We start from the raw sequence: 22,214 nt of genomic DNA, 5'->3' as shown, positions 1-22,214 counted from the left end.
ACCCCCAGGGTAGGGGAGAGCACCACCTCCCTTGGGAGCCCGTTCCAGACCTTGGCCACTCTAACTGTGAAGAAGTTCTTCCTAATGTCCAGTCTAAATCTGCTCTCTGCTAGCTTGTGGCCATTATTTCTTGTAACCCCCGGGGGCGCCTTGGTGAAAGAGTATTAAATAAGAATATTAAATAAGAATATTAAAGAGTAGTGGTCTGAGTACTAAGCCCTGAGGGATGCCACTGGTCACCAGGCACCACGTTGACCCAGTTACATCAACTATCACTCTCTGAAAGCTTCTCTGAATCCCTAGCAGTTTTCATTTGCAGTGTCTCTTTGTAGAAGAATGAGGATAGAAATCAAAAGGAAATCTGGCTTCTAAGCAGACAGCCCTTAAAACAGGAGGTTGGGCTGAACATTAAACAGGAAATAGCTTCCAGGTGTCAAAAAAAATGAGGTGACAATAAAGGTATATGAAGAAAGAAAATAATTTTCAGCTACTCCCCCCACCAATGTTCTGCACTGCCTAGAATGAGGCCACTTTTTTAAGCTGTAAGAGGGGACACAAAAAATGCAGGTCATAGATACGTTTGCTAGTAGATGCAAGTGGGAGTTGAAGCTGCTTGGCCCCAGCAAAGTTTCCAGGCCAAGAATCAATCTCTCTGGTGTATTTCTGTAGACATCAGCAAACACCACAGCATGAAAGCAGCTGCACCGAACAGAGATTTCTACGCACCATTTACATCCTGCTAAAATCTCACTACAGAGCCAGAGAAAATCACAACCAAAAAAGCTAGAGTTGTTTAAAAGCTCAGTAATTGTCTGTCTCTGATTTTCTATTTGCTGCATTAATTAATCTAAAACAAATTATTTGTTCCTTGTGCTTTATTTGTCCATAAGGGAAATGAAAGATTGAGCTCCCTTCAAACAGAGTGCACTGTCAAAAGTTCTACTCCCTGGGAAACAGGGCATCAAGGGATCCTGGGGGCTGAACTCCTATCATGTTTAAGACTCTCAAGATGCTCTGATGTTTTTGCCATTTTCCAACTAATTCACAAAGTTTAAAGTTAGGAGATCCGAGAGGCAGTTCTTTTTGCGCTGATCCTATTTCTCTTACCACCGTTCATTACTTGTGTTCCGATAAGGATATTCCAAGCCAACTTTGAGAATGGTTTTGCTAATGGGTAAAAACTACAATAGTAAAAGTTAGAGGTGCACCGCTATATTGGTCTAATATTGGATCAGCACCAATATAAAGAAAATAGACTGTATTGGAAATCAGCTTTTTTTCCTAATGTGGCCGATAATGTGGCTGATAAATACCCCATCCATAAGCGCAGCTGCAGCACAGCACATAGGTGGCGAGGAGCACAGCCTGGCAGCTTGGAGAGCTGTGTCTAGCTGGTAAATCTGTTGTGGAGGAAGTGGAGGGGAAAGGGAAGGGGTGTGGGGGGGGCAGATCAAGGCCCCTGTAGTGAGCGAGGAGTGGGGCTGGGGCAGGGCATGGCACAAGATGAAGCCATGGCTCATCCAGGGAGCGGGGGGGGGACAGCTTCCACGCACACCCTGGGAGGGCACAGGGGGACATGTGCCCCAGATCTGTGAGGCGGGGGCTGCTGCTGCAGGCCAGAGCTATGCTGGGCTCTTCCCAGTGGGAGCTGAGCTGCACTTGGAGCAGGCGGTGGTGGCACTACAGCAGTTGGGGGTCTATGGCGAATTTTGAGGTGGCTGGAGGCCCCCCCCAGTACTGCCGCTGCCCGCCCTGAGCGCAGCCCAGCCCTCTGCCAGGAAGAGCCTGGCTCAGCAGCAGCCTGCAGCAGCAGCCTGCCCTGCACAGATCTGGGGGGCACCCCCCCATGCCCTCCTGGGGTGCATGTAGCAGCAAGAGCTGCACCCCCTGGACAAGCTGCAGCTCCCTTCCATGTCCTGCCCCAGCTGGACAGCGCCTGCTTGAGCCCCACTCCCTCCCTCACCTCAGGGGCCTCAATCTGCACCCCTCCACACCCCTTCTCTTCCCCCTCACCTTCCACTATAACAGACTTACCAGGCGGACACTACTCTTCAAGCTGCCAGGCTGTGCATCGGAAATCAGATCGGTATCGGCCAATATGCCTCCTTAAAAAAAAAAAAATCGGCTATCGGTATCAGCCCCAAAAATCTCTATTGGTGCACCCGTAGTAAAAGTCATTTGCATTTGCCAGTGCGGACAATGATTTAATTTCAAGGCATATTGTTCTAGGGAAAGCAGGGACAGTGGATATACCAAACATACAGCATATTACCATCATCTCTCCCTTCTGATTTAACACCTTTTAAAAAAGGAACGTTTCATGTGTTTTACAGGCAGCACGGCTTTCAGAGTTCTTTACAAGAAGGCAAATGTTCTTCTCTAGGCAAAAGCAGGTATTACTTATTAACTCACTTGCCTTCCTGGGGGATGGAGCAGTTAGAGATCTCTTTCCAAGTCTTTAAAATAAATAGCAAGCTTCTGTGTTTAAAGTGAATAAATAGCAGAATAATCAATTTAAATCTTAAAACTCTACACAAACACACAAGTGGGACCTAAAAATCATGAAATAAAAAAAGAGGGGGTTAAGAACTCCAACAGAACACAAATTTTTCCATAAGATGACGTGCAAAATTAAGATATCCCTCTCTGCAATGAGGCCAAGCCTTGGACCTCTATTTTAAGAAAGAATGACTGCTGGATGGATGGAGCCAGTTTCATGTTACACTATAGCTCTCTCTCAAGTAGTTAGTGGCAGTTGACTGAAAGTTGTCTGCCAATGCTGCCAAGACTCGAGTTTAATAAACCTTTAGTAGTGTTTGACCAGCTTGCGTTAAATGCAAGCTGAAACAAATCAAAAATCAATCTACGAGACACAAGCTGATCTAATGCGTTTTTAAAAAGTTGGATGAACTTTCTATTTGACTTCAAGGAATTTAATCTTTTCCAGATAAAACCTGACTTTTTTTTTTTAAATCCTGCTTAAAGGATCAAGGTTTTACCAAGATGTTAAAAGGGACACTGTGAAACTTTAAAAAAAAAAAAAAGATTCCCACTCAATTTTGGTGGCACAGGTTCAATAGTATTTGCTTTGGAAAGAAGGAAATTCTTGGAGAAGTGCCTGGAGAATACAGAAGTGACTGGGGTCACCACGATGATTTGTGTTACCCTGTTGGAATCAGAGCTGAAACTCGGACCACAGCAAAGGCATCTCAGTCAGCTCCAAAGTGTGAAAGTGGAGTGCGTCTCACCTTCACAGCTGTCATGGTAGGTCAGGTGGAGGGCACTTCCAAAAGCTGAAGGGCCCAGCTTAAGGACAAGAATCACACCTTGGTGTGAATCTGTAACTTGATTGAGGCAGTGATGGCTGCTGAATCTAATCTAAGCTTTCTGCTCTGTCCCATTTCGAAGGCAAGTTGTATCACAGGTCATCTACACTTGCAGTTACCTCCCCTCTCAGTCCCAGGTGGATTGCATTGCTGGAGGTGACCAATGCATGAGTCATTTGAAGAAGGAAAAGGGCATAGGTTCCTGGCCAGCCAAAAGTTATAAAGTTGACTATGGCTTTTACTAGGAGATTATCCAGGCAGTACAACAAATCTCACAGAAGCTGGTGTCTATGTAGCAACTTGTCCTTTGGAGAATAGGTACCCTCAGTAGGTACGCTCACAGATTCTGCTATTTCCTCACCTTAGTCTAGCACAGGGGTGGGCAAAATGCAGCCTGGGGATCGAATGCAGTGCACCAGGCCATTCTATCCAGCCCATGTGGCCTCTAAAAAATTTAGAAAATTAATATTTATCTGCCCTGGGCTGCCTGTCATGTGGCCCTTGATGGCTTGCCAAAACTCAGTAAGTGGCCCTCTGCCCAAAATAATTGCCCGCCCCTGGTCTAGCATAATCTCCTCTATTCCCTCCACCAGAGAGGAATTAGATCCACCAGGTTGCTTTCTAATACCCTTCACAAGTCAGATGAAAGTCAAAGGCAACACTGTTCCCTCTGGATGTGCCTGACCTTGAGAACTGCCTTGCTAGCATACAGATGGCACAGAGTTTAGGGGATGCTGAAAGTGACGGTCTTCTGGGAGAAGCCTAGATCATTTGGGACCACAGGCAAGCAATAAACTGTGCAAGCCAAAGGTTTCACCATTTTCTCAAAACTCCTTATAGTGAGGCTGCAGCCTCATGCTTTGCTGTGGCAGTACTGCTAACAGGTGAAGTGTGTCAGCAGGATCAGGTCACACCTCCCTGTGGCCAAGCTATCAGTACAGAGATAAAATTGGCAGCTAAAAGCAGGCCTAGAAAAACTCTAGTATAGTAAAGAATTTCAGATGCTGCTGTCTCATATTCTCAGTGATTCTGCCTAAGGACAGGTGGGAGGTTGGCAGTTGATACATTCATTAGTAATGGTTTTAGCACGGCCAGGTAAAATGCCACTTGACAAGAGGCAGACAAGGTTCTTTGGGTGAATCTGATATCTTTTATTAGACCAATAGTTGGAGAACAATTTTTAAGCAAGCTTTCAGGTTCAAAAACCCTTCGTCAGGCTAAGGAAGTTTCAGCAGTTGGTGTGTGCTCTTCCCGATGGAATGAAAAGTAAAGAAGCCAGGGGCTGGGCTGGTATGCGTACAAGACAGGCAGTCAGGAAGAACACATGCCAACTGCTGAAACTTCCTTAGCCTGACGAAGGGTTTTTGAACCTGAAAGCTTGCTTAAAAATTGTTCTACTATTTAAGTTGGTCTAATAAAAGATATCAGATTCACCCAAAGAACCTTGTCTGCCTATGTCCTTAGACCAACACAGCTACAACCTACACCACTTGACAAGAGGGCTTGACAACAGGCAGTAGGAATGCAAGACATTTCCAGTTAGCCTTCAGGGAGTAAGGGAAAGGGTCTTTTTATACTAGGTGGTTTCCCTGAATGCCTTTAGACCCGGGGTGGGCAAAATGCAGCCTGCAGGCCAGATGTGGCCCATCAGGCCATTCTATCCAGCCCGCAGGGCCCTCAAAAAATTTAGAAAATTAATAATTATCTGCCCCAGCTGCCTGTCATGCAGCCCTTGATGGCTTGCCAAACCTCAGTAAACAGCTCTCTGCCCGAAATAACTGCCCACCTCTGCTTTAGACCCATCCTCTTTGACTGCCAAATACCACCAAGATAGCATCTGCTTATGCCTTTTTCCAAGGACTCCTTTCCTTGGAGTTGTAGAAACGAGTTTCTATACTTCCACTATCCTCCCCACCCAACTTCCTACTGGGGACTAGCAGTGGTTAGCCTGTTAGCAGGGAAAGAAATTCCCCAAACACCATCTCTTACCCATTTTGGCTCAAAGGTATAGGTTATATGATCTATTCCACAGCTACTGAAGAAACAGAAGTGCAATATTAATAGTACCTGACACACACCAGTCAAAGCCCAGCACAATATGAGCTGGTAAGTGAAGAGAGAGCCTTACACTCACCAGCAGTTTTATAAAAGGCTGCCTGGTTTTCATGCAACCCTCTTGGAACTCAGAAATAACTGAACTTCTAGGAGATTGAATGCTTAGGCTGAGCCTTCCTTGCCTTCTAGGATGGGTAACCAGGCTTTGCAGAAATAAATAAATAAGAGTTATTTTTTTTCATAGGAGATGACATCCAAGGGCGTGCGTAGATGAAACAGGGGCCCTAAATTGAAGCGGCGGGTTTTAAAAAACACCACTTCAGTTTAGGGCTGATTAAACCCCCCATGTCGTGTACACCCCCCGCTGACGTACCTGCCTCTCCGGTGGGGAGGGGAGGGCGAATTGTCAGCAGATGGAGCAATTCCTGGGCTGGGGGGAGGAGATCAGGCTTGCTGCTTTCCTGGGCTGCTGCCAGGCTGCCTGCATGGGCTTCCTGCAGAGCCATGGAGCTGCATCTAGCCCAGTGCTTCGCTCCATGGCTGTAGGGGCAGCTGCGCCGCAAGTCAGTTAAGGCGCATTATGCCATCGAATTTCCTACAGTGGCTGGAATTAATACGCAATACACTGCTGACGTGTGCGAACACCAACACCATTAAAGCAGTGCAAAAGCATTTAGCCCTCTTTAAAGTGTCATGCACACACACCTCTTGTTTTGTCTACACATGGCCCAAAGCACCAGGACTGGCTGCAAAATTGCTTTCTTTGCCCAATTTCTGCAAAGTATGCAACTTAATCAGCTTGTTCCTATATTCATAGTCAGTATCTTTACGCTAGATCAGCTACAGGTGAAATATAATGTGCCTGGTTAGTTTCTTGTCTCTCAGAAGTTGCAGTCACTACCTCTTCCCTAGCAGCAGGTTCACTGTCTAATTAGCTACTTCAATTTTCCAAACAAATTTCATGGCTGCTTCTTTTTGCTGATGTGTAAGAAACCGACTCGTCTCATTCTGCTTGGAGAACTGCTGGCACATGCAGACAAGTGAGCAAAGGACATGATGCTTCCTTGCTAGCTCTTCAGAGGTGCATTCTTTCAAAAGAACTTGAAAAAGTCAAGGTCCTTTACCAAGTATCACTTAGATCCTACAGCGACAGGCCCCTTAGAAATTCCATAGCTTGGTCATCTTGAGATATTTTATATCCCAGTGTCCTTCTGTTAGAGTGAAGTTCCAAAATGGAAATGATGTGAAAAGTCCACAGGGTCAAACAACTGTCCAGGGGTGCAGAAGAAAATACATAGTGTGGAGTTGGGGACAGGAAACATGGAGTTCCCCAAGACCAGTGCAGTCCCCCTTTGTACAGTGCTTCACAACAGCAAGTCCCCTCTCCTCAATCTGCTCCATGGCACAAGAGCAGGGAATGCAATGGAGGGGAAGACTGCCTTTTCCTGCACTGTTTTGTTTCCCAAGTTGTGACCTTGCCCCCAGTAACTAGGTCTGGCGAGGGCAGATGGCCAGGCCGGCTCTTAGCCAATCAGGCTGCCCCCAGATACTTGCAAGCATCATCCTCTGTAATTACCTGGCCCTGGGTATTTCCCCTCTGCTCTTCCTGTTACCTCAGCCTAACAAATGCTTAAAGGCAGTTGGGCCTTGGTGTTTAAAATACAGTTTGACAATTTTTTTCTGATTTTCTATACAGCTTTCAGAGGGTACACTATGGACACCTTAGAGAAATGAGGGCTCATCCTTGTGAATCGCTCTGATGAGCTCAGAGTAAGCCCTCCTGTGACATTTCCTATTACCCTCCCTCCTGCAGAAAATGTCCCAAGTCCATGGAGCAGACAAAGAACTTCCCACCTCTCCGACACCTGTCACTGATCCCCTCAAAGAGCTCCAACTCTGCCCACACCAGGCAGGTTCCCTCTTGTTTTCTTGCCATGACCAAATGCAACTCCACTTTTTGGCTGCCTCCCTTCAGATATGTACTTCCAGTGGGATCCCAGCCCTGTTATTTCCTTGACCAATACTGAAGTTGGAAGCTTGCAACAAAGAGATGACTAATGCTACAACTAGCACCAAAGGCATCAGCCAGGCAGGGACCGGACTGGATTGGAACTCATCTGACACAAAATCCAATCCATGTCCCCACCACTCCCACTGACCTCTCACACTAGCGCTCCCAAGAGATGCAGAGGGACAGCCAGTTCCCTCCAGGATCCACGTGGGAACTAAGCTGTTCTGCTGGGCTGATTATTTTTGTAATAACCTCTTAGCTTAGAAGTTTAAAAAACGAATTTGCTGTCCCTTTGTGACAGGAGTTTTTTCCACAGTAAACACAGTTCTTTTTTTCCTGTTTTATATTTTCTGCAGCTGAACCACAACTAAAATGGTGCATCTGCTTTGTCCTGAAGGTTCTTGTGGAAAGGGGCACTTTTGTCACGTATATAAATCCGTTAACTGTATTAAATGATTTTTAATTATTGCCTAATCTGCTTGTATCAGCAACAATCCCACTGGAAAATACTTGTTGAACAAGCAGTCTTGGCTATCAATAAGAGGCTATTAAACTAGCATGAAAGCAGCCTGGGAAAAGAAGCCAAACCAGTTTTAGGAAAATGAAGAAGAGCTGCATGAAAAATATGTTCACCAATAATTTAAACCCTCTCTCAAGTTCCTTAAGCCTCTTGCCTTTCCAGCTGCCCTGTAGCTCCTCCCATCCCTGCCCCGCTCTGCTTTGTAGTTGTCCATAATGAACTTGCTTCCAGGATCCCGTGGCCTCGTCCACCACCTGTTCTTTGGGATCAGAAAGGATTTTTCCAATTGGGCCAAACTGGCTACTCTCCTTTGGTTTTTTGCCTTCCCTGTAGCAACGCGGAGGCACAACTGTGGTTAGGCAGGCTAAGATTTAGAAACTCAATATTAAAAAAAATACAGGAATATGTAGGGATGAATCAGTTCAGAGAATATGGCATATTGCTTCCCAGAAATAGTCGGTGGCGGTATCAGGGTGAGATTACACGTCAGAGTTAGCAGGTGCTGGTTCCAAGAATGTTAGTATGTGTTAAGCTTACCAAGTGCAAGTGACCAGTCACATGTTTGGTGCTATTACCCTCTCCAATGTGCACTGTTCACACCTGCTGTTAGAGGGCTGTTGAGCAGGGGCATGGCAGGGACTGCAAATCTACCCTGCCCATCAGCTCTCTAGCAAGAGCATAGGCTGGGGAGGAGGTGGGGAATGGCCCTTCTGTGGTGTTTAAGTTGTGCTCTCTGCTCCCAATCAACCCCTGGATCCCCCTACATTTCCCCAACCCGCTCCTCCACCCCTGGATCGCCCTCCCACACCCAATCGCTGCCCTGCCCAGACTGAGAACAATAAAGGCAGTGGCAGTGGGTTCCCCTTCTCTGCCTGTTCCTGGGCTCCTTGCAGCCTGCAATACCCCTGTGCACCCAGGTCCAGCCCCCACTGGGCCCAGCAGCTGTCTGGCAGGTCCTTGTCCCCCTTCATCTAGCCCCCCTGGTGGGGGCTGGATCTGGACATGCAGGGGCAGCATGGTCTGCAGGGACCCCAGGAGCAGGCAGGGAGGGGGAATCCCCCCCACCAGCTCTTGAGCTAGTCAGGGCAGCATGGCAGTGATCTGGGGGTAGAGGGGCTGATGGAAGGCAAAGAGCACAATTGGGGTGGCAGGGGAACAATCTAGGGGGCAGGTGGACAGTCTGGGGGGCAGAGGGAGCAGCAGCCCAGCAGCTCCCCGCTCACCTGCTCCTCTCTTCCACTCCTGTCCCCCCTCACCCCTTTCCCATGCTCCCCTAAGCCCCTTCATCCCTTTTCCCTCCATTCCATTACTATCTCATCATCTCAGCTTCAGACCATTCTTCTCTGTTCCTACTGATCCCTCACCCATACAGCCCCACTCTGCCATCACATTTTATGTCCCCTGACCCTCCCCATCCCTATTGTCTTCTCTCAGACCTCTTGGCTCCTGCACTGTGCTCCTATGCAATTCCTTTGGCTTCTATAACCCATTCTCTGACTCATATTCATCCCCCTACTCCTGTATGGCTCCACCACCTCCCAAATCCTGGTTCTGCACTGCCTATGGTTTATGCAATTCATTCTTTAAAAAAATGCTTATATCCCTTGTGCTGGTATATGATGCACTCTGAGCACATCAAATGTTTCTTTCATTATATTCTTAACACACACACACACACACACACACACACAAGAATGTTAGTATGTGTTATGTGTCTAAATTTTCTCTAAGTATGGCTAGGAAAAAAGAAATCAATGGGTCAAATTCTTGCCTGGTATACCTCCATGGAAGTCAGTGAAGAGATACTGGAGATGAATTTGGTCCTACAAGTCTTACAAGAGAAATAGCTGAGTATTCATAAGTCATATACTAAACATACAAAGGAGTTTAGTGCAGATGCAGAGTTCAGCAGCACAAGCATATGAAGTTGAAACAGACAAAACAGGAAGAAGCCAAAAGCAATAAAACCTTATTATAATGTAGACAGGTTTGACAAAGGCCAGACAGATTTATCAAAAAAAAAAACGACCAGCCTTACCAGTAATAGTTATGTGACCATCTTTGGGGGCACTTTGGATTTCCTTTAACTCAATCTCTGGGCTCACGTCCACCTTACTTCCAGATAGCTGTAAATAAGCTTTAAAAGAGGCAGGCACCTTGACTGTAATAGAGCCTGTTATAAATTAAGTGAAAGACATTTATGTTACTACTGTCCAAATCAAAGCAGGCAAAACACACACTAGTAACTCAGCTAACAAAGAAGCCTCACTATTTGACTCTCTTCAGTTGACTTGGGGGAAACGGCATATTTTTATCTTAGGCTCTCCAGCCATTCTGGTTTCTTTCCCAGCCCAGAGGATAAATAGCACTCTTTTGTGGACAGAGATGCGCTCATTTATCACAACAGAAGACTATTAGCAACAGTCAGTACAAATAGCTATCTTCCCCTTATAGCATAGGGCCAGCTCTCCCTTTTCCCTGAGATATGGCAGCCTCACACCTGACTGTCTATTCTAGAGTTGCTGTCACTGCACTTTATAAATGGGTTGTTAGCAAAATCAAAGCAGCTTCAGTGACCTGCCCCATCTCTGAGATTGTAAATTGAAATTCTGGCCTCTGCTTTCATTAAACGTGGGCTTCTTTACATCTCAGGCCAACAACTGGGGCATCTAGTTGCCAGGCTGGGGCACATCTGGAATGGTTTAATCGATGATGCTCAGTCTCTGCGCTCATACGTTACAGCAAACAACTCCAAAACCTGAATTCACTCTCTGGATAAAGCTTTCTTATGCTTAGCCTCATTCCTCTTGGCAAAAACTTTCTTCTCTGTGGGTATGTTAAAAAGGCTCCTCCCACAACTAAATCAGCACATGGAAATTAAATGATACTATCCGTGAAAGAAAATGCACGCAAAACAGATACGCAGGACCTGACCTTTCTTCCTCAGGAGGCAGTGCAAAACAGCCAGAAAGCTGAGGATTCCTCTGGCATATGGCATGCCTAGTGTGGCAAAAAGCCAACAGACAGTTCCATGTCACCTATTCTTGGCCCTCCTTAGGGAATTGTAACTACCAATATAATTTAGGCTGCCTTAATATAACTTGGGTGCAGACCAACTCCAGGAATAGAGAGGTGGCTGTGAGCCACTTTTTTTTTCTAACGTCAGGTCCTGCCTAAAGACCAGCTTGGCCAGACACAGTGATCCACTTGCTTATTTTGACATACCAGGCCAGAGATGACTGCACTGCTGTCAGTACTTATCCTGGGTTTAAACTAGTGTAAAAGAGTACAGTTTGGCTTGCTCCATCTTTGTCTTCAGTAAGAAATGTTAATGGAACAGATGCCAAGCTCTGCTTTAAAACTCACTTTCATACATTCTCTTTCACTGTTCTTTATGAAACAGTTTCCCTCCCTCACTGGTTAAACATCAATCGGAGTTATCGTAATTCCACAACTGGCTTGATGGTATTGTGAAAATACATTTCTTTCCACCACAAAAGCTGGAGTAGCTTGTACATTAGAGAGCACATGGGAAAGAATTCAATACAGTTCTTTCATTACATTCACTCTTGCTGAACACTACAATCTTCATTTCAGAGCTACCCATGGAAGGTTAGACAATAAAACAGTGACCACCTATAAACACCTAGAGAGTGCAAAGGAATGTCAGAAGTAAGAGTGAAGAGGAAATGTTTTATAATGGCTTCTGCATATTACTCTCTTAACAACACAAAATTCTTGCAGGGCTTGAGTGTCTTTACATAATAAGACCTCTAGTCCTGTGTTTTTTCAATGCAAAAGGAAATAAATCCAGCTATTCAAGAGTTATGTTCCAGCAAGTACTGTTGTACTGAGCACGTAATTAGGAGGAGGGAAAGGATGGAAAATTGGTTTATTCAAAAATATACCAGAGATTGGACACATCTCACCTTTCTGGGTCTACCTTCCTTTCTTTTGCTGCTTTACTAATTTTAATGTAAGGGTCTCCATACACAATAATTCTTTCCTTGGATAGGGAGAAACAAACCTGTGACCCTTGCCAGGTCTGCATGTGTGCCAATGCTATGGACTGAGCCAGAATGACAAAGCAAGAGAGGACTAAAATCCTCATCAGCTCTACAAAATATCTGATGGGGAAGATTGTGGGACAAATCTTATTGGGAGAGGGGCTAGATTATGCCTTGGGTCCCCTTGGTTTGGCTGACTAAGGGAGACCGCTATTTGTGCTTCAGACTGAGGGAAGCACTCCAAATTCTTGCAGTGGGTCAAGCACTCTCAAGGGCTAACAGGCTTGTGTTTCTCAGAGGGCACAGGTCCAGGATCAGTTCAGACTCGGTGGTGGCAGCATTACCCCCAGGCTAGCGGGTGTGCTCCAGGAAGGGTGTCAGCCAGATGTGTCCCAGGGAGGCACTCGGAGCCTGGAAGGTGGTTGGGCGCAGGGAGGTGGGTGGCTCAGCGCAGAAGCACTCCCTACCGGCCCACCACAACATGCCCCAGAATAAGATGCACATCTTGGTTTGGAAAGGCAGAAGGAAGATCTTTCCTTGCAGTAAGTAAGTGAATAGTAGCAGCTAGGAAGCCAAGCCGGCTCACTGTATTGCTTCCCGTGGATCCCATGCAGACTTTACTTTGGTTTGGTAAGAATCAGAAACTGATCTTACCATATTTCCTCACACGTAATGCAAAATCCAATTTCCAAGAGCTGTTTTTTTGGGAAAAGGTGTGTTGTACATGAGAAAATATATCACACACATGCGCGCACACTGTACACACACACACACGTGTGTATAAATTAGTAGTTTTACTGTTTCCAGACCAATATATAGCATTTTTTAACCTCAGAGATTGCCAAAGAAATGTTCTAACCTTTTTGGGATTTCAGATCTATGTTTTTTCCTTGACTGACATAAACATCTATCATCCCCTGATGTGTAGAAGCTTTTAGACATCCATCCGCTGAATCTGAAAAAGATTCAGAATGAGAAGATTAAACTCTGATCTGTGTTTGTTCTTCTGAAGCAATAGTATTAATATGACTTCTCTTCTAGAATTAACAGGTTTTATGCAGGGCCCCTTCTCTTTAGTCCGGAACAGCTGCCATGGCCCACTCAAGTAAACATTGCTTGAGTCTTGCCCACATTTTCAACATAGGCTTTTGCATGGGAGAGAATTTTACTCAGAGAAAGCCACTACAAGCATGCAGCAAGGGTCGAATGCTGCATGCCATACCTCTCCTCAAGTGCAGTAAGGCTGTGATGGTTTTGCTGATTTTTAGATTTTGCAATATCCTGGGTAAGGACCAGATATTAAATCTGAATCTTACATTTGAGGAATAGTTAGGGAGATAATTACTGAATTTATTTATAGCAAATGGCACTTACTTATAGTAAATAGCACAATTTTATTATTAACTGCTTATACTGGAAGTAGTCTTTGTTTTCTTCCATATTTATTAGCTTTCATCTATGATCATGTCTAAGGAAACAGCTACTTACACAGACAGTTTAGACAAACAAACAAACAAACAAAGAACCAGCCAGATATGGAAATATTTTCCAGTCATCTCCATTTCATATCACTGTATTTGCAACCCATTTGGAATTTTAAAAAAACAAACAAGTTTCAACAATATTACAACAAAGACCCAAAGAAACAACTTTTAATGAAATAAACTGTATTTTTTGCTGTATATAAGAAACATAAATCCCACTCTTGGTCTAAGAAATGTGTAGCAATGTGTAGCAATCCAGAGACTTGTACAAGTCTGAAACAAGGATCTACAGTCCTTGAGAATGATCAATAGGAAATGGTTGAAATGACAGTATTTCTCCACTGTAAACTTTTGTTTATCCAAAATTTTACTGGCAATGGCAAACATTGCAAAAGATTGGCAGAGACCATTCAGTTTTTCTGATGGGGGCGTGTGTGTGTTCGTGTAAAAAAAAATGTATTGTGACAGAATATTTCAAGAACTGTCTAAAAAATCACAAGAATTAATCCAAATGAAGCTGATTACAGATGACTTGGTAATTTGACAAGGCCAAGGTATTTGGAAGAGGACATAATTATTAGTGAGGGAGAAAGTGAGGATCCTAGCAGACACTAAGGGCTCCTATAGATGTGCTGGGAGCCTGCTTTGGAGCATGGGAATTGACGCGCTCTGGCAGCCTTCCATGCGTCTCCGCACTGAAAAATGGGAGCGGGGCGCTTTGAAATAAAACACATTCAATGGGCTTTAGTTCCAAGTGCCCCACTGCCATTTTTTCAGCACGGGAATGTGGGGAGATGCTGATACGTGTGATGCACGGGCACTTTTAATTAGCACAGCTTGCTAATTAAGGCGCCCAGGGCATGTGCAAAAATGCTCTAAGCTTCCCAGATCTAAGCTTTTTAGTGGCAATACATGCTCACTGAACTGATGTGCATTTTTTTTCTAAACTAATTTCTCAAACTAGAAGCAACAAATCAACTTGCCACATATAAGAGTAACAAACTGGGAAGGGACTGTTATTCTATAGCCAAGACAGCTTTCTTAAAGGGGAAAGTATTAGAAAAAAAGTAAGTGTGCCCAGTCTAATTTTACACAGCTTGGAAACTGACAGAATCTTTTGGCTCTCAAAAAATAATGATAACAACCAGTGCTAGATGGGAAACTTTTCCCATACCACATATATTTGAGACATCTAAGTTTTTTTCCCACCCAAAAATCAGAACGAGTAGTCAAACATCTCAACACTTTTCATGAAGTGAAAATCCAAATTGGTTCAGATGGACTGCAATGTTTTGATCATTTAGATCTTAACTTTTTTCCCCATAATTAAAGTAAAAATAAAGAAAAAGAAAAGATCTTCCAAAGTAGAAAAGATTTTGTTTAAAAAATGTCAAAATGAAATGTTTCGATAAATTCATTTTTCCTAATGGAATAAACTGCTCTCTATCAACACTTCTCCACAAAAAAGTGTGTTAAAGTCAGCATATGTCAACAAAAAATTGGCATAAAAAATTCTAAGCAGCTCTAGTGACCACGAGTAATAGGATAACTTTCACACAACTGTAACAGGGTGTAGAGCAGAGGCTGGGATGCCACCCCTGCTAGACCCCTGTGGGAATGGCAGTGCCTGTGCCAGTGGGAAACTCACCCGATGAGGTCTGGGTGAACCACACTTCCCCAGCACACTGGAGAAGAGCTCTGGGGAAAAACTCACCCGGCAGAGTGTGGGGAGGCCACACTTCCCTGGCGCACCAGAGAAGAGCTCCAGGGAAAAACCTGGAGCAGTGTGCTGGCTCCAGGATCGGGGGAACACATGCACCCAGGAGCTGGCACTGATTGGCCCAGGAGGAAGCCTGGGCTATTTAAAGGGAGACACCAAGAGAGGCATGGCATTCAGTGTCCCCAGGAACAAAGGTGGTGCAGCAGGACTAGGGAGGAGACCCACAGTGCTGGAGACCCAGACAGGATGCCATGATCCAGCTACCATGAGTGAATGACCAACCTGACCCATCCAGCGAGATAAGTGATGCCATGTGGGGTAGTGGAGGGTGGCCGCACAAGCTGGAGGGGTTCAGGGTCACAGAGGGAGTTCCCCAGGAAAAGGGTCGCCAAGCCCATCAGGGTAGAAGGCATGAACAGACCACAGAGCCAAGGTTAGCCTCAAGGGACCCCCTCAATAACACACAAGGCAGGGATTTGCCTGTACTGACTGAGTAAATAGTCACCACATTTGAACCAGCTGCAAGGAGCTGAGCTGTACCTTTGAACCTGGGGCTCAGAGTTTTTCTTCATAGCCTTCCAGACTACGTACTAGGCAAAGGGGTGAAAGCCTGTTCGTTTCTTTTTTATTTAGTACTCCCAGGCCAGGGAGGGACAGCAGGAGAAAGTAGGATCTGCCATGCATCTGAGTTACAGCTAAGTGGATCCTAATCCATACACCTGAATCCTATAAAGCCTTTTAGTTAAGTCTTGGGGGCTGGCAGGGAGAGATTTCACTGTACAAGACCTGTCAATCCAGGGAGAACCACCAAACAGAGCCTCACAACAGAAGAGTCAGAGGCCGCAATGAAGGGAGTGAGAGAGAGGGGACAAGAAAGGTGACCGCAGACTAGACCAGAACATCTAAACCTGAGGAGAGAGACCTATCTAGAAGAGATGGACACCAACCACTTGCGGAGCACATAACCAAACCAAGTCAGGAAGGAATTGAGGTCCAGTGACTCCCATTTACCAATAACAGAGAGTTACGACTTGTCACCTGGAAGGAAGAGGGCAGAGTGTAGGGATGTTGGAGCTGTGCGGAAAATTGGCCCTTGCTAGGCAGAGCAACACTTGAGATACCATCCATCCTCCCAAAGATTATCATAACATTAAGATGTGGCAGACAAGAGGGAGAGCAGATGAGGCAGAGGTCCCAGTGATCATAACTTGACAAAGGGAGGTGAGGGACCCACATGCCTGCACAGGGGTTTTGCTGATAAGACATCCTGACCATAAATTAGCCTCTACTTTTGTTTTAACTGGTGAAATAACTGATTCAATACAAGTCAAGTTATATTTATCTCTATAGGGCAGAAGTCATGCTTGATAGAAGAATGACCCACTAGCTAGAACTACTGTGGATGGAGTGGACCATAACTGACCAAACAGCCAATGCAATTTGGAAATTATTCTATCTGTCCCTGTCTATCATCAGTCTTCAAATGAAGAGTGCTTCCCTCTCAAATGCTAGAGAGAAACTCTCCTAAGAAAAAGCTCTCTTGAGATTCTCCAACAGAACCGCCTGTTCCTAACCTTAAAACAACATTAAAAGGGTATAAGAGAGAACTTTTTCTTTCAAGTCTGGAAGAGATTCAATTTAAACAAAAATATTTCTACCTTCAGGGCAAAGTCCTGCTCTGCATAGCACAAGTACACTTAGAGGTAGGAAACAGGAAAGAGGATATAGGGGTAAGACAGAGTTCACTCTTCAAGTTTTCTTGACTTGTATGATGCTGACAATGCTCCATGGACCTTATAAACATAGTCAAGGCTTATGGCCCCTTCCATGGGTGCTGGGATTGCACAAGTGCCCTTCTGGAGAATGCTTTTGTGGAAGAGTAGCTTCTAAGCATCTGCTTGGCCACAGCCGGCCACTGCCTCCCCGAGCTTTCACACTCACTTAAACCATCACTGAGTTAGGACAGGAGTTAAAAGCTCTTTAGAAGAGGCAGAAGTTACAGCTACATTTGGCAAATGCGGAGTATTTTGTTGCAAAAATCTAGAACTCTTTGGCACTAAACAAACAGAAATACAACGTTACAAACCATGCTTAGCCCTACAACTGGGCTTCTGGAAACAATTCTGCAATTATATATTAACAAAGAAATTAAAATACCTAGATGGTAGATTAGACAGAGTATCAATATTTAATAAAAGCCAGCCTCCTTTTAAAAGGCTGTCGAAGGTACTGTTCATGACTTAAATTTCTTTTTGCTGCTGTACCTCTTAAATTAATTACAGAAGGGACTAAAAATTAAGAAACCCAGTGATCCTTGGATAATAAAATGGGCTGAATATGCAGGTTAGTAGGACAAAATGCACAGCTGAAATGTAAATGGAAAAAACAGAAACTCTACAGAAAAAGTAGATATAATAAAGATACTATTTCGCATGTAGAGATATACAACAGATGATTTTATTATGAATGAACTATTGAGAATAAGGAGAACTAGAAGATGCTCTAAATTCAGACTCTGTTACAGACTGACAAGTCAAGGGGGAACACAAGGATGAATCATTCTAAAGGAAATGGAACAGATGGTTAAAACAAATGACTTGCTACTCTTAAACAATTTCAGCTATCTAAGCATTGGCTAGGACAAAAGCGTGGTGAAGCAAAATGTCCTTGATAATGTTTGTGTTCAGCTTGATGTCTAGAAAACTCTTCTGCACAAAGCCAATCAGTCCAGAGACAGCTTAGTTAGCCTTTATACCTCACCAGAAAGAAAAATGGAAACAGACTCAAGGTAGGAAACCTGGAAATCAACGATCCAACTGGGACTGGGGTGTAGTATATTAAGGAGTGAAGCCACAAGGGCATTAAGGGTGAAATTATATTTTGTATGTCTAAACGGCAGCTTTCCAGCTGCATATCTGCTTGTCTAGAACTTCCTTACAGTGTGTAATTCTATTACCACTGCAGTGTGGACACACAAGTGTATGTACATATACAAACATGCAACAGGCTATGCACTGGCCAGGCAGGTATGTGGCTATGTACATAATTAGGGGAACTCTTCCATATATTAGTCCCAACTGCTTAGTAATTAGGACACTCACCCAGCACTGGGAGACTCAGGTTCTAGGTTCCCCTTGCCTAGAGGGGGCTTAAACCATCATTTGACTTCCACCTAACCATCAGTTCCCCTCACTCATGCTTCTGAAGCGGAGCCACTGCAAGGTTGCCAACCCAAGACAAATATTTTACCGACAAATCCACAAACTTCTTACTGACAAACAAACTTTTTTACTGACATATGTTTTACATAATGTAAATAAAACACTTCTGCCAGACCCTAGACAAGGGCTAGGTTGAAACATAGTAAAACAGTTTTGGTTGTCAGTAAAATGTTTGCATATCATCAGTAAACAAATGTTCTTGGGTTGACAACTCTACTTGACTGCAGCAATGGTTTTACACCATGCCCACCCCAGGGTTCCCCACACACTCCCATACCCTGGTATCCCCCAACTGTATGCTGCACCATGTGGCACCCCTCTTCCCATTCCCTACCTGTCAGCCCCACTCCCCTCATCCCAACATGGACCTCCAAAGACGAACCACTGTCTGCCTACCTGCCACCCAGCAGCATTACAGGCAGATGGGAGGCAGTGTAATATGAATTTTTGCATATTAGTTATTATGCTTAAATGATAATAGTATTGAATTGATAAACCTCTATGATTGTATTAGCTTTATTTTTGTCTATGAAAAACTAAAACTCCATTTTGTGTTTGTTCCCTGCTTGACATGAGTAAATGAACTTCGTATGCCCTGTGTAGTTAGTGCCTATGTGAGAGGGTGAATGGTAAAAGAATGGTAACTATTTGCATGAAAACAGAAGAAGATTTAACTGATTGTGTAAGCAACAAGGCACCAATGTATGAGTTAACAGACAGTAAACTAATTAAGCTAATTAATGGATGGCTGAAGAACTCATCTGTGATCAGGTACAAAGAAGATAGTGAGAAGAAGGAATTTTGCATATCCTGCCATTTGAATTACACAATGCTTCAAGGCAGAGATACCAACTACACAATGCTTCAAGACTGAAATACCAACCCTGAGATACCAACTTTACTGGAATGACCTCAAGTTGCAATAACCATTAGATGGATAAGAAACAACCTCTAATTAAAAATTAAGCATGGAAAAACCTCAATGCTGAACAAAGACTTGAAATCCTTATAAAAGTGAGATGCAAACAAGCCATGATGGGGAATCCATTCTCTGCAACCGCCTGGAGCACAGGTGAGTCTGTTCAACCCCGTTCACCACCCTCAATGAGCCTGGACTGGCCATGCAGTGCTAACATTGAGTAACTTCTGCTGGTAATTATAATATCTTACTGGAGTGGTTTTGTCTGTATGTCTGTCTATGCTTGTGTGTATGTCTGTCTGTATGACTAGTGTATCCAAGCTTGTGTATCTGCTTCATGTAATCAATAAATGCAGCATTTTGCCTTATCCCCCTTTATAAGGTCTTGCTCTTGATTTGAGGAATTGGCAATTTAAAGTAACAGCAGCATCAGGAGTAGCAGCAGCATGTAGCTAGAGGTTGGGAAGGAGCCACAAAGCCCTGACAAGAGCTCCCTTCAGGGTGCTGCACTCCTGCTTAGACACCAAGTGGAGGCTCCTGTGCTGCATCTGTGCTTCAATGCTGCCTCCAGCTTCTTTTTCATGTTTTTTGGATCTGATTTTGCAGAGCCGTTTCTGCTTTGTTTTTATAGACGACAGGTTTTTTAGGCAAGTTTGCCCTGGTTATTTACAGAGTGTCCATAAGATTTGCGTCACTGTCCCTTGTTTCATAGTCATTGGCTAAAATGAATGGATAGCAGTGCAGTGGGGAAGTTTCTGTCCCACGGGGATCAGGGGTGTAGGCCAGAACCCAGTGCCCTTAGAAGCAGCAGTCATTTCACTAAACCACACATCCTCTAAGCTCAGGGGTCACAACCTACGACCTGTCAGCTACATCCAACCCACAGAGCCTTTGGATCTGGCCTGGAGCTGTGCCTTCAGTGGCAGGGGATTTTCCCTGAGCCATGCTGCTGTTGGGCGCCTGGGGTTCTGATGGAGGGGGGAGCACTGCCTGTGCGGTGTCACACTCTGGTACCCTAGGCTCCAGGGGAGGGGGTCTTTTGCCATGCTGTGGCTAATCAGTGAGGAGAAGCAGTGGTGGCATCAGGGTCCTATGTCCATCTAACTCTGACCTGAGCTGGGCCACTCTGGCCCTTTTCCCCCAGCCAGAAAACATATTTAACCTGTGCTATAACTTGCCCCTTTCCTTTTGACCCCATGCATCTTCTTCTCTTAGCTGCCCAGCAGGCCACTTTCAAAAGGAGTACTAGAGAAGGGACTGCATAATGCATAACTTGTAGTATGGTGTTTGGAGCACTGTACTGGGATTTCAGAGATCCAGATTTAGTCATCAGGACTAGAACCTGGGAGTGCCATCCTCCTCCTCCTCTCCCCCCACCCATGATTAGTCATCGATTTTTTGTCTGGCTACATTTTCATGACTTTTACATTCCTTGACATATGAAACCACATGCCTGCTTGGTTAGTGTGTAGCGTACTGAGCACACTCACTACATACATGCACACTGAACACGTACAAACAACAGAAGTAACAGCACGGTAAACTGCATAAGTGCCAAAAACAACACTTGTCCAGCTGGAGAACTTACATTTAGGCATACAAAGGGCAACACAATTCCACTCTAAATGTCAGGAATAAGAAAAGGCAAAAACAAAATTTGAGCATGAAAGTTTAAATAGGATTGGTAACATGAATAAAGTAAACCCTACTTACTTCATTAATGGGTACACTAGAGATGCCCAAGCTTAAATTCATAGAGAGAGGAGGAGTCTTAAAAGGTGTTCTTAAGGATTATTAGGAAACAAGGTCAAGAGTGGGGGGAGGGAATCACAAATGGCAGTTTCTCTTCTGTTGCATTTGAATGACCTTACCCTCCCCCTTTTGAACTAGGTGAGAAACAGACGATGTCACAGAAAACTAAAAACCATAAAATTAACAAGCTACACTGAACATTTATCTTAACATGACTAACAGGCTGGAAAAGATGAGATAATTTCTGTACAATCAGTGGCTCAAGGATCTAGCAACAAGAGGTTTTTTCCCTCGCCAAAACAATTCACTTTTCACATTTCTTCCCCACTTGTAAGTACTGTATAAAGTAGTGGCTCATATACGTCATACAAATACAGGAAGGCTATACAAGTAATATATTAATATATATATATATATATATATATATATATATATATATAAAATCTCACATCACAAGAATGAAGTCACCAAAACCTGTAACTTGATATGTGCTACTAAGACATTTAGTATCACAGCCTGCAGTAAGATCATTTCATACTTTGACAATCAATTATTGCCTTTTATATTAACATTTTATAAAATTGAAAAATACTTAAAAGCAGAAGTTGACAAAAAATATCCATGTGTCAAAGTGGAATATTTACAGTAAAATTCTTCTAGCTTTTCCAGGAGCACTGATCTTGTTTCCAGTGGCAAAACTCCCACCAATTTCCAGAAAAGAAAGACAAACCCCAATTATGGCTCAATTAGGTGAAACAACCGAGACAGCAGAAAACATATCAAATATCACAGCTGTTTAAACCCTGCCTTCACTGGCCAGTAAAAGATCCCTCCTAATGTAGGGGTAACTGCCAAGGATCCAAAAAAGCATTGTGTGGGTTGCCCCATCTGAATATCAGCTATCCACATGGCTGATTTGGCTTTGCCCTGATATTGCTAGGTATCCAGATATATGTATCTTTTTCACAGACTACAAGAAACTTTAACTTCAGTCAATCATCTGACACAATCACTTTAACACACTGGAAACTGAGAGCAAGATTAATGGGAAGCAGAGACTTCTGTATCCTATCTCCCCCACTGCCCCCTCTCAATGATACAGCTCCCTTTGAAGCAAGTTGTCATCTCACCTAGAGTCCCCACACTTCAAGAAAGACATGGACAATTGGAATGAGTCCGGCAGAGTAACAAACACGCTA

At 44.2% G+C, this 22,214-nt stretch overlaps 1 protein-coding gene across 7 annotated transcripts in view; it reads right to left on the bottom strand.

The window, feature by feature from the left end:
• Positions 1 to 22,214, bottom strand: part of FAM185A (family with sequence similarity 185 member A) — a 184,088-nt gene that overhangs the window by 117,935 nt on the left and 43,939 nt on the right. For all 7 annotated transcript variants that reach the window (XM_025192530.1, XM_025192533.1, XM_025192531.1 and 4 more), the window contains 2 exons: positions 12,779 to 12,874; positions 9,951 to 10,085 (listed from right to left, as the gene is read on the bottom strand). In XM_025192530.1, the coding sequence (XP_025048315.1) occupies positions 9,951 to 10,085; positions 12,779 to 12,874 (231 nt within the window). The remainder of the gene's footprint in view (positions 1 to 9,950; positions 10,086 to 12,778; positions 12,875 to 22,214) is intronic.

Source organism: Alligator sinensis, unplaced genomic scaffold (assembly GCF_000455745.1).
Source record: "Alligator sinensis unplaced genomic scaffold, ASM45574v1 scaffold896_1, whole genome shotgun sequence".
NCBI classification, from domain to species: domain Eukaryota; kingdom Metazoa; phylum Chordata; order Crocodylia; family Alligatoridae; genus Alligator; species Alligator sinensis.
This window is presented reverse-complemented; position numbering and strand designations above follow the sequence as displayed.